This window comes from Nuphar pumila, chromosome 2 (assembly GCF_984573655.1).
Source record: "Nuphar pumila chromosome 2, dmNupPumi1.hap1.1, whole genome shotgun sequence".
NCBI classification, from domain to species: domain Eukaryota; kingdom Viridiplantae; phylum Streptophyta; class Magnoliopsida; order Nymphaeales; family Nymphaeaceae; genus Nuphar; species Nuphar pumila.
Genome location: NC_143250.1, coordinates 4320057 through 4334503, shown reverse-complemented (window position 1 = coordinate 4334503; position 14447 = coordinate 4320057). Strand labels below are relative to the sequence as shown.

At 38.4% G+C, this 14447-nt stretch overlaps 1 protein-coding gene across 4 annotated transcripts in view; it reads left to right on the top strand.

Moving 5' to 3' along the window:
• Positions 1–527: 527 nt before the first annotated feature.
• The window catches only part of LOC149844530 (ADP-ribosylation factor GTPase-activating protein AGD5-like), a 35913-nt gene continuing 21993 nt past the window's right edge, over positions 528–14447 (top strand). The window contains exons 1-6 of one of the 4 annotated variants that reach the window (XM_089994716.1): positions 528–708; positions 1523–1581; positions 2701–2791; positions 4238–4292; positions 4420–4510; positions 4606–4822. In XM_089994716.1, the coding sequence (XP_089850842.1) occupies positions 658–708; positions 1523–1581; positions 2701–2791; positions 4238–4292; positions 4420–4510; positions 4606–4822 (564 nt within the window). In that variant the 5' untranslated portion in view covers positions 528–657. The remainder of the gene's footprint in view (positions 709–1522; positions 1582–2700; positions 2792–4237; positions 4293–4419; positions 4511–4605; positions 4823–14447) is intronic. The other 3 variants (XM_089994730.1, XM_089994735.1, XM_089994723.1) reach the window with 3 other exon arrangements.

Sequence of the window (14447 nt, the reverse complement as noted above, 5' to 3'; positions counted from 1 at the left end):
TTTGAACATAAAAACAAGTTTTTTTAAGTCATGAAATTTTGATACATTGCAAGCCATTGATTTTGAAAGGACTTAAAAAACCTACATGCAACTTATAATCACTTTATTTAAAACATGTTTTCTACTAAATAATGCTTGTAGATCATATCTTATAAGGTCGGATCAACAAAAAAAGTTCAAAGAACTTGAAAATTTATAATTTCTATTAGGTGGGAGTAGGTGAGCACCCTATCATTACTAAATAAAATATTATATAGGCGGCAAGGGATCCACTCATCTAATAAGGGTAAGCCCTTGAAGTTTTAGGCTGACAGGACAACGACCGTAAGTACAACAGGCAGCGCGGCTAGGTCAATGCGCCTAGGGGTTCCTCCGAGTAAAAAAAAAAATATTCATAGGCCGCAAGGGCTCCACCATTCGAATATGGGGTAATTTGTGACCAAGGAGAAGAGGAGGAAAAATACGGAGAAGGGAATCAGAATCATAAAGACGATAAATTCAAGACGGGAAATATTTTCCCCAACGGATTTCGTTCTCACGGAGAGAGAGATTGAGTCTTCCTTACCTTTCTTTCGTCTCCCTCTTCTCTCTCTCTCTCTCACTCGATCGGATCCCTCTTGTGATCCCGTCCGGGCAGCTAGGTCCGAACGGGTAGCAATGAACGAGAAGGCCTCCGTCTCCAAGGAGCTCAACGCCAAGCACAAAAAGGTCCCTCATTTCCTCCTCCATCCTCCTTTTATTCCCTTCGAATTTCCGATAAAATTGTCGATCGATTATTCTAATTTTTGTTATTCGTCCTTTCTGCGTCTCCTTTTGATGAAGAATTTTGTGAAAAATTTCTCCTTTTTATTTTTTTTATTTTGGATTAGGGATCGACGGATGCACGTAGTTTCATATATTAGGAAACATATCTGATTTGCCTCTTTTCGTGATTTTAGATCTTGGATTCTGTTTTTTTTTTTTCGTTTTACCGATTTGATCTTTAGGAATTCTTTTATTCGATTCGTTTCGTCGATGATCGGTTGCTTCGCGTTGCAAATTGCCAATCGCGGTGTTGTCTTGGTCTTCTTTTTCGATTGAATGTTTTGCTTTTTAAAGTAAACATCAAGAAGATCAAATTTCCAATCGAAAATTGGTCTTTTTTGTTTTTTTCCCTTTGGTTATTGGGTGCAATCTTGTTAAAACTCATCCCTACGTTGTCATCGTTCCGTGGCTTGCACGTCTTCCGCAATAGCGCGTGGATCTTGCGTAATGAATGATCGGTTCATCCATTTTATGATTTTTAGGGGTTTTCCTTTTATTTTTGCCCAATGTTTGAAAGTTTTATTTTTGATGGGATTTTGACCGTAAAAATCCAAATTTTCAGCTGAATGACATGCAATTAACGTGAGATGGCGCATTTAGAACGGTGAAATCTGATGCACGATGATCATTTTTGTTTTCCTTTTGGTTTTGCGATTGCAATAAGTTGTTGGCTACTACAATTTTTCTTGACATAGTCTGTGGCGTTCGGATTTTGTAGATTCTAGAGGGGCTCCTTAAATTGCCAGAGAATAGGGAGTGTGCTGATTGCAAATGCAAGTAAGTATATGCATAGCCATTGCAATTGGTTTGTTATACGTGTTACAAGTATAAGCAAACGAATGAATATCAAGATTCCCATGATAAACATTGTGTATCTTGGATGTTAACCTCCTGACCCTTGACAGTGGACCCACAGTTTTGGAGGCCATTGTTGGATATTTGAAGACTTAAGAACTATTATATCATCCACATACTGCATTTAATTCTTGGATGAAGGAAGTTTCATTGTTTGTCATTGCTATAATATACAATTGTCGTTGTTGCCATTCTTGTTGTGTTGCTGCTGCTGACTTTGTTATGATGATGATTACACTGATGGTGATGATGTTGTTCAAACAAGAAAAGGTGAATTTGATTAATGTCACTGTTCTTCTTCCGCTAGGACAGAAATGACTTGTTCCTGTCCCTATTAGGATTTTCTAGTTGTAGAGAATCTTCATCATCCTTTTTCTCTATTATATCTTGGAGTGCCTGAGATGATCTTTGTAAGCGATCATCTGAGCCTTGTTTTCAGTCTAATCCAGTTGAAACACTTCATCATGTTACTTTTCCTTGTTCTGCTAAGGTTTTTGCATTTTTTTTATTCATAGCAAGTTATCTACCTCTATCTAATGAGCCTGGTTGCGCAATCTTCCCTGGTAAGCTGCTGACCCTTGCTCTTATTATATGTAATGAGTGGTTGACTTCTACTCCTGTGCAACTCTATCTGGCCCATGATAAGTGAAGCTACCTTATAAGTTTCTAGGCTCTAGACAGGATGACCTTCATCTTGGTTGCTGTTCTTCAATTTTGTTGACTTTGAATCTGTGTAGTTTTAGAAGCATGACATTGGTTGAATGTTGAATGAACATTGTGCTCTTTTGGTTGACAGGGCTTTGAGGAAACTAAATATAGTATATGTGCCTCTTTATATGTGAAATGCCTGCATATTTACCATATGCTTCTGTTATTCTCTCGTAGACATGCTATGTTTGATTTGTGTTACTACTTTGCCAATTCTGTAGGTTGTGTCTTTATGTTGGTATGGTAAGTCTTGGATGCATTTAGTGATGCTATTTAAGATTCATATTTTGCAGCTTCCCTGCCTAATTCTTTTTGCTTCTTTCTTTCACGCAGAGGCCCACGATGGGCAAGTGTGAACCTTGGGATTTTCATATGCATGCAGTGTTCTGGAATTCACAGAAGTCTTGGTGTGCACATTTCAAAGGTTTCTTTCCTTGCCTTATGCACCTTATCAGAATCAGGACCTCTTTGTAGAGATTTAGATTGGTAGATGGAGTTTAATCTGGGTGGTTGTATTGTTCAGTGGACTTGTAAGTTAAAACATTCTCTCTATGCACTTGTGTCTTAGAAGACTCCTGATACGTTGTCTCGCCTCTTGAGACATAGCTTTCATGAATATGTGCTGTCATCAGTGCAAGTTGATCAGAAGTTCTTGTATGGTGCATTATAATACAGACAACTTCTTATTATTTTTCGCCTTCATAATATTGTACAAGTTAAACATCTTTTATCTCTCTTTGGTCAAGCAAAACTTGTCTCAAGCTATTGCTGATAGTTTAAGGGGGAACAGGATGCATAATATAAAGAAAAAGGATCTGCTGGGAAATTGCATCATGGAGCATGATCTGTTTCCCATCTTCTCCCACATTTCTAGATAAATGGATGCATCATCAGAACACCCCCCTTACAGGAGGAAGAATTGTTCAACCGATCAGCTTTTCCAATTGATAAGTCCTTATATAATTTGATTCTCCGTTTATTCCCATTAATACACAGATAGGACCCATAGAATGTGACATTCGTGGTCTGTTTAGTATCCAATACACTTTATTTATATGGTTAAGAAATTAAATTCTATTTGGAGGATTTTGTTGGTGCAATCTTGATGTTTAATGTGTTCTGTGTCCTATGAAGCTATTTAAATATCTAAGTTTGGCACTCTTCTCTGTGTGTGCATATCTCTCTCTCTCTATATATGTATATATATGTATGAATGTATATATCCAAACATGGTAACATCTCAGTCCTGAGAAGGGATTGTACCACAAGATTTAGGCTTGAGTTTTGTTGTAATGATTGCCAGAAAATCTTGACAGAACCAGAATAACAGAATAAAGAAATGAATTGTGGAAAAAGAAGTATAGGTGGAATGAAGTTGAAAACTAGCACAATGTTATTGGTATAAAAAAATATTATCTGAAACACTAATTAAGAAATGGAAAAGCAATAAGAAGAAAGTAGCAGCATATCAATCAGGGTACAGGGCCTAGAATGTCTAAAGAAAAATTATTATCTTGATGTCATATGTTAAATCTAAGAAAACTCCTGTCATTTTGTCCACATAGAGGAATAAACAAGTACGTGTTGCTGAAGCATTTGGTTCTTTAAATGGTAATAACGTCTACTTCTCACTAGTATCTGATTCTTGTTTTTGCTTTATTTCTGTTATTTTCATGTTTTGACTTGATGCCTTTGTTAATGGGCCTACCATATTAAAGATGACAATCTTTTTTTAACCTGAGAATCTTGTTTGGAGCTTGCCAACTCAAACTTGGGAATATGTGATGAATTGAGTATTCATGTGTGAGATGAATGGTTGCTGTGAATTTTTATGTGATCGACTACTCATTGTGTCAAATGAAAACTGCAGGTACGATCTGCCACATTAGATACATGGCTTCCGGAGCAAGTAGCTTTCATTCAGAGTGAGTATAGTTAGCATAGAATTGTATTTTGAGTTCTCAAGAAACATGCTGTACCATTTATCAAGATGTAACTGCAATTTAAGTTTTACTCATGATCAATATCGATCTTTTTCCTTTTACCTTGTAGCTATGGGAAATGAGAAGGCAAACAGCTACTGGGAAGCAGAATTACCCCCAAATTATGACCGAGTTGGGATTGAAAATTTTATTCGTGCAAAGTATGGCTCAAGTTTTATTAAGGTTCACAGGAGATGCATAAAAATGGTGCTTAATGACGGATTTAATTCTCTTGTTGTTGTTACCAATGCTTTAGGTATGAAGATAAAAGATGGATTCCTAGGAATGGAACATCGAAGACACCTTCAAAGCCATGTGAAGTGGAAAAGGCATCTGAGTTTAGACAGAGGTCACGAGATACAAGTACTTCAGAATCTGCAAATGGTTCAGAACGAACATCTATTGAGAGAAAGAGCCCTCCTCCACAGATTATAAAGCATCATAACCCAATCGTTCTTAAATCTCCAGATCAGGTACTTTGATGCATAATTGTTCCTCTTCAACATGCTTGATACATTGATGGTATTAGCAAACTGTATTGAGTTATTTTAACTTAATTCTACCTATCTGGACCCATGTTCATTTCAAATTAGTTGTGGTAGAATCAGGTTTTGAACCGATCTGTGTTATATTTGGATATGGCCCAGGTTTGCCCTTAGCCTGTCTATTTAAAGTAAGGAAGTGGTCTTGCAGAATGTGTGCAATGAGGGCTCATTTCTTGTTTTATTTTCTTGAATGTTGTCAAGATGCTTCCCAGTGTCCCTAGTTTTCCTGCTGTGCTCTATTTGAATTCATGCCGAGATCTCAGTTTGAAGATTTTAATTTTATTGTATTTAATATTTCACAAAGTTCATGTTATGTGTTTGATATCTTTGGTTACCTTGTTTGATTTTTTTGTTATACTATTTTCTGTAAGGAAATAGGCGGAAATACAAATAAAAAGTGATAATACTTGAAGGTCCAATAATGAACAAGAAATCACAAGCACATAAAATGCAAATACGCAAACCCACCAAGGGGAAATTACAAGCATATAAATTGCAAATCCATAAATCCACAATGGGGTAATGCCAAAAGGCAAAAGAAATAATTTTATTAAGAGAATGTGTGAGAACTACAACAAGAACGAGGGGTAGCACCCCTTTATATACAAGATGAAAAAGAGAGAGAGAGGGAGCCATTGGGGCTCCCACTAGATAGACGTTGGGGAGAGCCCCAACGTCTATACAAGTGGGGCCCCAATGGTCCCAAACAAGGAAAAAAAATAAAAATAAAAAATTAAGAAAATAAAAAAATCCTAAATAAGTTGTACACAACTTATATTACATTGTGAAAAGACCAAAATATCCCTATTGGGTATTTTGGATAAAACAGAAAAATACATACATACATACATATATATATGATACATATACATATTTTAATATTTTTTGCTCAATTGTTTAATATCTATTAATTTCTTGTCTTCTGGTCTTATTTAATTTGTTTATAAATTAATAATTAAGAGTTGATGTTAAAAATGAGAAATGTGATACTGCAACTTTTTTTTTTATGTTTTTTGAGCACGCCACAAGTGGTTCTGTAGAAACATGGTTTCATTATAAAATTTCCTAATTACAAATTAACTAGCTTCACTTTACACTTGTAAAGTCAAAATGCTGCATTGGGTTGTGCCTTGTGGTAGATAGGCATAGTTGCTGTGTGAATGGTGGTTTAAACATCACACTGAGGCTCAGGTGGAGTTTAGCTCTCCAACCGATGTCTTTGAGGATGGGATGACTCTATATTTCATTTTGGTACTGTACCTAGCAGCGATGCTCTTCTAGCCTTCAAGTAACTAGGTTCTTTGATATCTATAACTTTGTTAAAATATAGTTTTGCGTATGGATCTGGATCCAGATCCATACGCATGGCATGTTAAATGACACATGCTAAATATTGCTTCATTAATGGCATCCTTGTAATATCTCTGATATTACAAGGATCATTGTATATCCTTTTGTTTTATAAAGGCTAGGGCTTGGAGGTCGAGCCTGTGTGTGCCGTGTGAGAAATCAGATGTGGGAGTCACCTTACTATCGTAGCAAGAGATAGAGAGAGAGGTAAGAGGGAAGAGAGAAAAAAAATGTTGGGCGGCAATGATGTCTTCTCCCCTTTCCATTGATATTTATATGTTGTACGAGTGGTACAATACAGTACAATAGTACAATACAATACAGTATGCTGTACAATACAGTACAATACAGTACAATAGTACAATACAGTACAGTATGCTGTACAATACAGTACAATACAGTACAGAAATATATTCATTTACATATACATATTTAACAGCCTCCCTCAAGTTGAGGATGATCTTCAATCATGCTCAACTTGCCCTTAAGTAACCAAAATTGATGACTAACCAATCCTTTGGTGAAGATGTCTGCTACTTGGTCTTCTGATCTGACATACGAAGCCTCAATTTCTTCTGTTTCAATCTTTTGTCTAACAAAATGCTGATCAATCTCAATGTGCTTTGTGCGACAATGATGAATAGGGTTAAAAGAAATATTAATGGCACTTTGATTATCACATAAAAGCAGAGAGGAAGAGATAGGTTCATTCAACTCTTGAAGAAGATGCCGTACCCAAGTGACATCAGCTGTCCCTGCTGCCATTGCCCTGTACTCTGCCTCAGTGCTGGATTTAGCAATGGCCTTTTGTTTCTTACTACTCCAAGTGACAATATTTGGGCCAATAAAAACACAATATCCTGAAACCGACCTACGCTCATCAGGGTCCCCACCCCAATCTGCATCACAATATGTAAGTAAACGGTGTCCTGTAGTGAAGCTTTCATCTTTGTGATAGAGCAATCCATCTCCAATAGTCCCTTTCAGATATCTGAGAATACGCTTAATACATTCCATATGACAATCAGTGGGAGCATGCATAAACTGAGATGCTTGATTTACAGCATAAGCAATGTCAGGTCTTGTAAATGTAAGATATTGCAACATACCAACAATGCGGCGATATAAAGTGGAATCATGATATAATTGGCCTTCTTTTGCACTAAACTTATGATTTAAGACAGATGGGGTGCTGAGAGGTTTACAATTAATCATACCAGTGGTGTGAAGAATGTCAAGAGTATACTTGTGTTGACTTAGAGTGAGTCGATCATCTTGTCTATCGACTTCAACTCCCAAGAAGTATCGCAATGGGCCTAAGTCCTTCATCTTGAATTTGGCCATGAGTAAAGACTTGACCAAGGCAATATGTGCATCATCACTCCCAGTGATAATGATGTCATCAACATATATAAGAACCCAAGTAGTAACATGATCATTCTTATACATAAATAAAGAATGATCAAGTATACTCTTAGAAAAGCCATGCTGCTGAATTTCCATGGAGAAACTCTCAAACCAAGACCGAGATGCCTGTTTTAAACCATAAAGAGACCTTCTCAATTTACAAACCCATGTAGCCGCATCATGTTCACTATATCCAGGAGGTTGCTCCATATACACCTCTTCCTTCAAGTCCCCATGTAGGAACGCATTCTTGACATCCAACTGGCTAAGAGACCAACCATGCTGAAGTGCCAAAGTGAGGATCACACGAATGGTGCCAATTTTGACAACAGGGCTAAAAGTTTCCTCATAATCTTGCCCATATTGTTGTGTGAATCCGCGTGCAACAAGGCGAGCTTTATATCTTTCAATGCTACCATCTGGTTTACGCTTGATCTTGTAAACCCATTTGGAACCAACAACATTTCTATCAACAGGTCGAGGAACAATATCCCATGTATGACATTCATGAAGTGCTGCCATTTCTTCGTTCATAGCTTCAACCCAAGCTCGAGAATGGACTGCCTGATGGAAAGTAGACGGCTCTTTCTCTTTGGCCACATTGGTTAGAAACAACTGAAAGTCAAGAGAAAAATTGTTGTAACTAACCCAACGATGGATAGGATGCCTTTCACGTGTGGATCGTCGAAGAGGGGGAGCCTCGTGAGATGGAGTTGAAGGGGCTCCTCGACGGGCATAAACCAAACCTGAAAACCGTGAAGGTGCATCCTGGATGATGGAGTTGTCTGCTTCAAACTGAATTGGTTCATCAACAACAGGATCTCTGATAGAGTCATATAGCAAAGTATCACAAAGCCATGGATCATAAGTAGTTTGCTCATATACCTGAGAAGTATCACAAGTGCTGAAATGGTCATCATAAAAAACAACATTTCTAGACACCTTAATCTTACCCAAAATAGGATCATAACATCTATATCCTTTATACCCATCGGCATATCCCAGAAATCTGCACTGAACTGCTCTGTCCTGAAACTTGTTACGTAAAGAATGATCCACATGGACATAACAAATGCATCCGAAAGCATGCAAATCATCATAAGAAGGGTGAGAACCGTGAAGCAAATAATAAGGAGACTGATCTCCTAATAATTCCATAGGCAACCTGTTAATGATATGCACTGCAGTGTGAAAGGCCTCAGTCCAAAGAGAGAAAGAAATATCAATATTGTGCATCATACTTAACGCGGTTTCAACAATATGCCGATGCTTACGTTCTGCTACTCCATTCTGTTGTGGAGTGTAAGGACAATAGGAGTTACGTGTGATGCCATGGTCCTTTAAATATTCACTAAAATCATGAGATATGTATTCTCCACCACCATCACACTGGAAATAAGTGATATTTGAATTGAAAAGGTTCTGAACAAGAGCATGGAATTGTTTGAAAAGTTTGAACACTTCAGATTTAGATTTCATAAAGTAAATCCAAGTGTAACGAGTGAAAGAGTCAAGAAATAACACATAATAACGAGAGCCAGATAGAGATGAAACAGGAGCTGGGCCCCAAACATCAGAGTGAATAATTTCAAATGGCTTGGAAGCTCTTTTATTGATACTTTGAAAGGGAAGTACATGACTCTTGCAGACATTACAACTAGGACACTTATGATCTAATTTGACTTTGGGAATAAAACCCTGAGAAGACAATTTGTCAATGAACCCTTGACTACAATGACCTAACCGACGATGCCAAGAAACTGACTTATTACATTGCATAACAGAAGAAGACTGACTCAAATAAGCAGGAAAAGATGGAGACACGGTAGATGACGTCTTCAAAGTCCCGGGGGCTGCTTCGAAGACGTACATGTTTCCGCGTCGTTCACCCTTAGCGAGCATCTTCTTGGTTCGAAGGTCCTTAAGACAAACAGAAGACGGAGTAAATTCCATGGATGAATTTGTTTCATCAACCAATTTAGAAACAGATAAAATGTTTTTCTCAATGGCAGGAGTGAGTAAGACATTTTTCAATGGTAGTGTAGATTGTGACAAAGAGAGAGATGCATTTCCAGTATGAGAAATAGGGTGGTGGGAACCATCTCCCGTGACAATAGTGCCAGTGCCAATATAAGGAACCATGTTGGAAAGTTTACCTGCATCAGAAGTAACATGTGCGGCTGCTCCAGAATCAATATACCAAACTCCATCATCATTCTGACGCAAATTCATGTTGTTAAATGCAGTCATCAGAATTTGTTGCACATCATGTGGCAACCCTGCACTCTGTCCCTGATCAGTACCCTGATGTGCTCGAAAATTTCCCTGCGGCTGCCCCTGAAACTGTCTAACATTCATCTGTCCAGCTCTTGGTCCTGGCCTCCCTGCCTTGTTGCGATTCTGTGGGTTGTGCCAACAATCTGCTTTCACATGGCCACGCTTGTTGCAATGGAAGCAAGTAGGGACACGGGTACCTCTAGTGGCAGGTGGAGCAGTAGGAGTAGGAAGGAGTCCTCCACGGCCCATATGAGCAGCAGGTGGACGAAATGAGGTAGACCCAGATGTAAACATGACAGGATGAGGATCATCAATAAGATGATCTTGAGTCAAACTAACTTCATACTGTAGGAGTTTGGCCTGTAAATCCTCAAAGCATGGAAGTGTAGAGGCAACCTGTAATGCAGTGCAAAACATACGATATTGGGGCCCAAGGCTTCCCAATACCTGCTGAACAACATCTCTGTCAGAAACAGGATATCCAATAGCGGCCAACTGATCAATGATAATTTTGATATCCCCTAGAAATTCAGTAATGGTCTTAGTTCCCTTTCGCATAGATTGGAACTGCCATTTCAGTTGAAGTGCACGTGATTCAGAAACCTGTGAATAAGAGTGAGCAAGATGTCTCCATAGTTCTGCAGCAGTAAAATGGTCAGAGATAGTTTGTAATATACGATCAGATAACGTGGCAGTCAAATAGGCAACCACAGATTGGTCATTCTGAAACCAAACATCATACGCAGGATTTGGAATAGCAATGCAACTCACCTTCCCATCATTACCAGTTACCTCTTGCGTAATAGTCATAGGTGGGGCGGGTGATCCCCCATCCAGATGCCCGGAAAGACCATGACTTCGGATAAACGGCAGAATTTGGCGTTTCCAAAGTAAGTAGTTATCATGAGTTAATTTGTGAGAAACAAGTTGAGAAAGAAATCCGGGGCTGATTTTAGAATCCATAAGGAAGAAGATCAAAGATGAATCAAATAGCACGACAGAAATTCGTAGGTTGTACGGACAGAACCGTACGGACAGAAATTTTTGAGTTTTGGAAATCACGATTTTTTAGTTAATCGTGCAGAATGTACGATTTATCAACTATATTGCAAGAAATAGATAAGAAATCACAAGAAGTTTGAGAAAAGAGGCACTTTTGAGAAATGAGGGTTCCCAAATTTGGGGAAAACAGAAATTAGGGTTGATAAAATTGGGGATAACAGAATATGTAAGAATGAAAAGATGCACGATATGAGGAAATGAAGAAACGACGTCGAAATATAGTGATTCAACGGAGAAACAACAGAGAAAAGATGAAAAAAAACACTTTCCTTGAGAACGCCAAAAAACGCACGTCAAGGTCCTTAGGGGCCTTCCAGATGATCGTGATTACCACGCCCTTGGCTCTGATACCATGTGAGAAATCAGATGTGGGAGTCACCTTACTATCGTAGCAAGAGATAGAGAGAGAGGTAAGAGGGAAGAGAGAAAAAAAATGTTGGGCGGCAATGATGTCTTCTCCCCTTTCCATTGATATTTATATGTTGTACGAGTGGTACAATACAGTACAATAGTACAGTATGCTGTACAATACAGTACAGTATGCTGTATAATACAGTACAATACAGTACAATAGTACAATACAGTACAGTATGTTGTACAATACAGTACAGTAGTACAATACAGTACAGAAATATATTCATGTACATATACATATTTAACATGCCGCCCCAGCCGATTCTGCAACTCCTCTCTCTCTCTCTCTATACTTTCCTGTGAAGCTGAACATACGAAATCTGATATGGTATCAAAGCACAGGGTTGCGAAATCCTATTAGAGGCGTCTTCAGCGAGATCTGAGCCAGCCAACTGAAGAAACAGGTTTTGGCTCGTCATCCATCTTTTATTCTCCTCTCCAATCTTTCTTTCTCCTCTCCAATCTTTCTACCCAATCTGTTAGTTCTCGTTCCCCTTTTTATTCTCTCCGTGATATCCTTCTATGCCATTTTTTTTTATCCTGCTAGTCTGCTACTCATAAACAGCCTGTTTGATTCTTAACGTGATATCCATCTCATCGTCTGCTACGCAAATTTTTTTTTTCTCGTTTATCAAGGACTGCAATCAACATTGCAAACTGTTCTCCTATCTGATTGCAGCCTGTTTGATTCAATTTTTGATTGTAGTCACCATCTTTATTCATCCTTTAATTGCAAACATTTTGCAATCTCTTTGCTTCCAGATTTTTTTTTCTTTCTCCTTTCCTTTATTGCTATTTTAGTGTTTCCTGTACAACGCCTATAGGTAGATTGTAACAATTTGCAATCTCGATTCTGAATCCTGCAAAAAAAAAAAACTGAAGTTCTCTTGATTACCTGTTCGTTTCTTTCATTCGTTTTGTTTGCTTATTCATTGTCCCATTGATATGGATTACTCATCGTCATCCGGTCCCTCTGCAAATTTCTTGAGTCAGCTCGTTACAGAAAGACTTACTCATTCTAATTTTTTGACTTGGAAGAGGCAAATCCTACCTTTTATACGGAGTCAGGATCTCGATGAACATTTGGATGGTTTAGTTCCTATACCACCACGGCTTATTTTGCAGAAAACCAAGGATGAGAAAGGTGACACAATTACCATTTCCATTAAGAATCCAGAGTATACAGTTTGGAGGAAGCGGGATCAGTCTTTAGTTGCTTATATTACGTCAACACTCTCTCAAGAAGTGTTGGTTACTATTTCAGATGATTGCACTGCGGCGGATCTGTGGAGTAAGCTGTCACAAACTTACTCTCAGATATCAGAATCCCGAGTTATGTTCTTAAAAAATGAATTTCAAAGTTTGAAGAAAGGCTCCATGACAGTCATGGAATACATAGGCCGCTTGAAGAGTATTACTGATCAATTGGCTGTCGTTGGAAGTGCTATTGCAGATAAAGATAAAGTTCAACAACTCCTCAATGGATTGAGTCCTGATTTTGACATGTTTACTACAGCTTTATCATGCCTTCCTCACTTGCCCACTTTTGATGACCTCCAAGCGAAACTTCTCCAGCATGAGATGATTATGAAGCAAAGGGCAGAAGGAAATGAATCAGCTCGTCCTCATTCAGTTTTGGCCATGGACACTTCTGTAGGTTTTGGACGATGGAATGGCGGGCATCAAGGAGGCAGAGGCCGCGGACGTTTTGGGTAGGGAGGACGTGGTATCTTGCCTATACCTAATCTTTCAGGGGGTTTTAACACAGGGAATCAGAGGAGAGTGCCCACTTGTTTCTTATGTAACAAAAGAGGACATGTGAAAGCTGATTGTTGGTTCAATCTACAGAATAGAGGAAAAATAAACAAAATTGAAAATAAATCCGCCACTGCTGTGGACACAAAAGGGCCATCCACAGATGTGCAACAACTTTTGTTATCAGCATTGTCACAGATGACGATCAAGCAAAATGAACAAGGCGAATGGTATGTTGATTCAGGTGCCGCCACGCATGTTACGGGTAATGCGGGTAAGTTATCTCACTTATTGCCTTATTTTGAAAAAGGTAGTATAGTTACGGGAGATGAAACTTATCACTCCATTAGTCATACTGGCAATGCACATATCCCTATGTCAAAGTCCTCACTTCACTTGTCCAATGTCCTTCTTGCTCCTAATATTAAAAAGAACATTGTTTCTGTAGCTAAACTTGTTGACGATATGAATTCTTCTGTCGAATTTACTCCCTCTTTTGTTTATGTTAAGGATCTACGAACGAAGGAGACGTTCACTAAGGGGGAGCGACAAGGAAACATGTACGTCTTCAAGGAGATTCCTTCAGTGTCTTCGTCTTCAGTCCCAGTCCTCCAGTTGAAGTCGTCTAAGCATCCTTCAGTGTCTTCGCCTTCAGAGTCTTTGTTTTTCCCTTCATTAAAAGTTTTTAATTCATCTTATTGTAATAAGCCAGATATTTGGCATAGTCGTTTGGGACATTGTAGTCGGGGTTTCGTTGAAAATCTTGTATCTGATGGTCTCTTTCCAGAGTCTAGTTTATGTTCATTTTTTGCTAATAATAATAAATGTTCTTCATGCGAACTCTGCAAAAGCCATGTTCTTCCTTTTCATATTATAAATAAAAGAGCTTCAAAGCCATTTGAGATTATTTGTTCCGATGTTTGGGGACCCGCACCTATTCCTTCTCTTTCTGGGAGTCGTTACTATGTTGTCTTTATTGATTCCTATTCCCGTTATACTTGGATATATTTCTTAAAACACAAGCATGCAGTTTTTCAAATATTTCAAGAATTTCATTCAATGGTCAAAACCAAGTTTGCTTGTGATATTGTGCATTTACAATGTGATGGTGGAGGAGAGTATTCATCGAACGAGTTTATTGCCTTTCTTCGGGATAAATGAATAAGTCGACAGGTTTCTTGCCCTCATACTCCTCAACAAAATGGGGTTGCAGAGAGGAAACACAGGCATATTGTCGAGAGCGCGATGAGCATGTTACATGATAGCAATGTGCCCGTTAGTCTCTGGA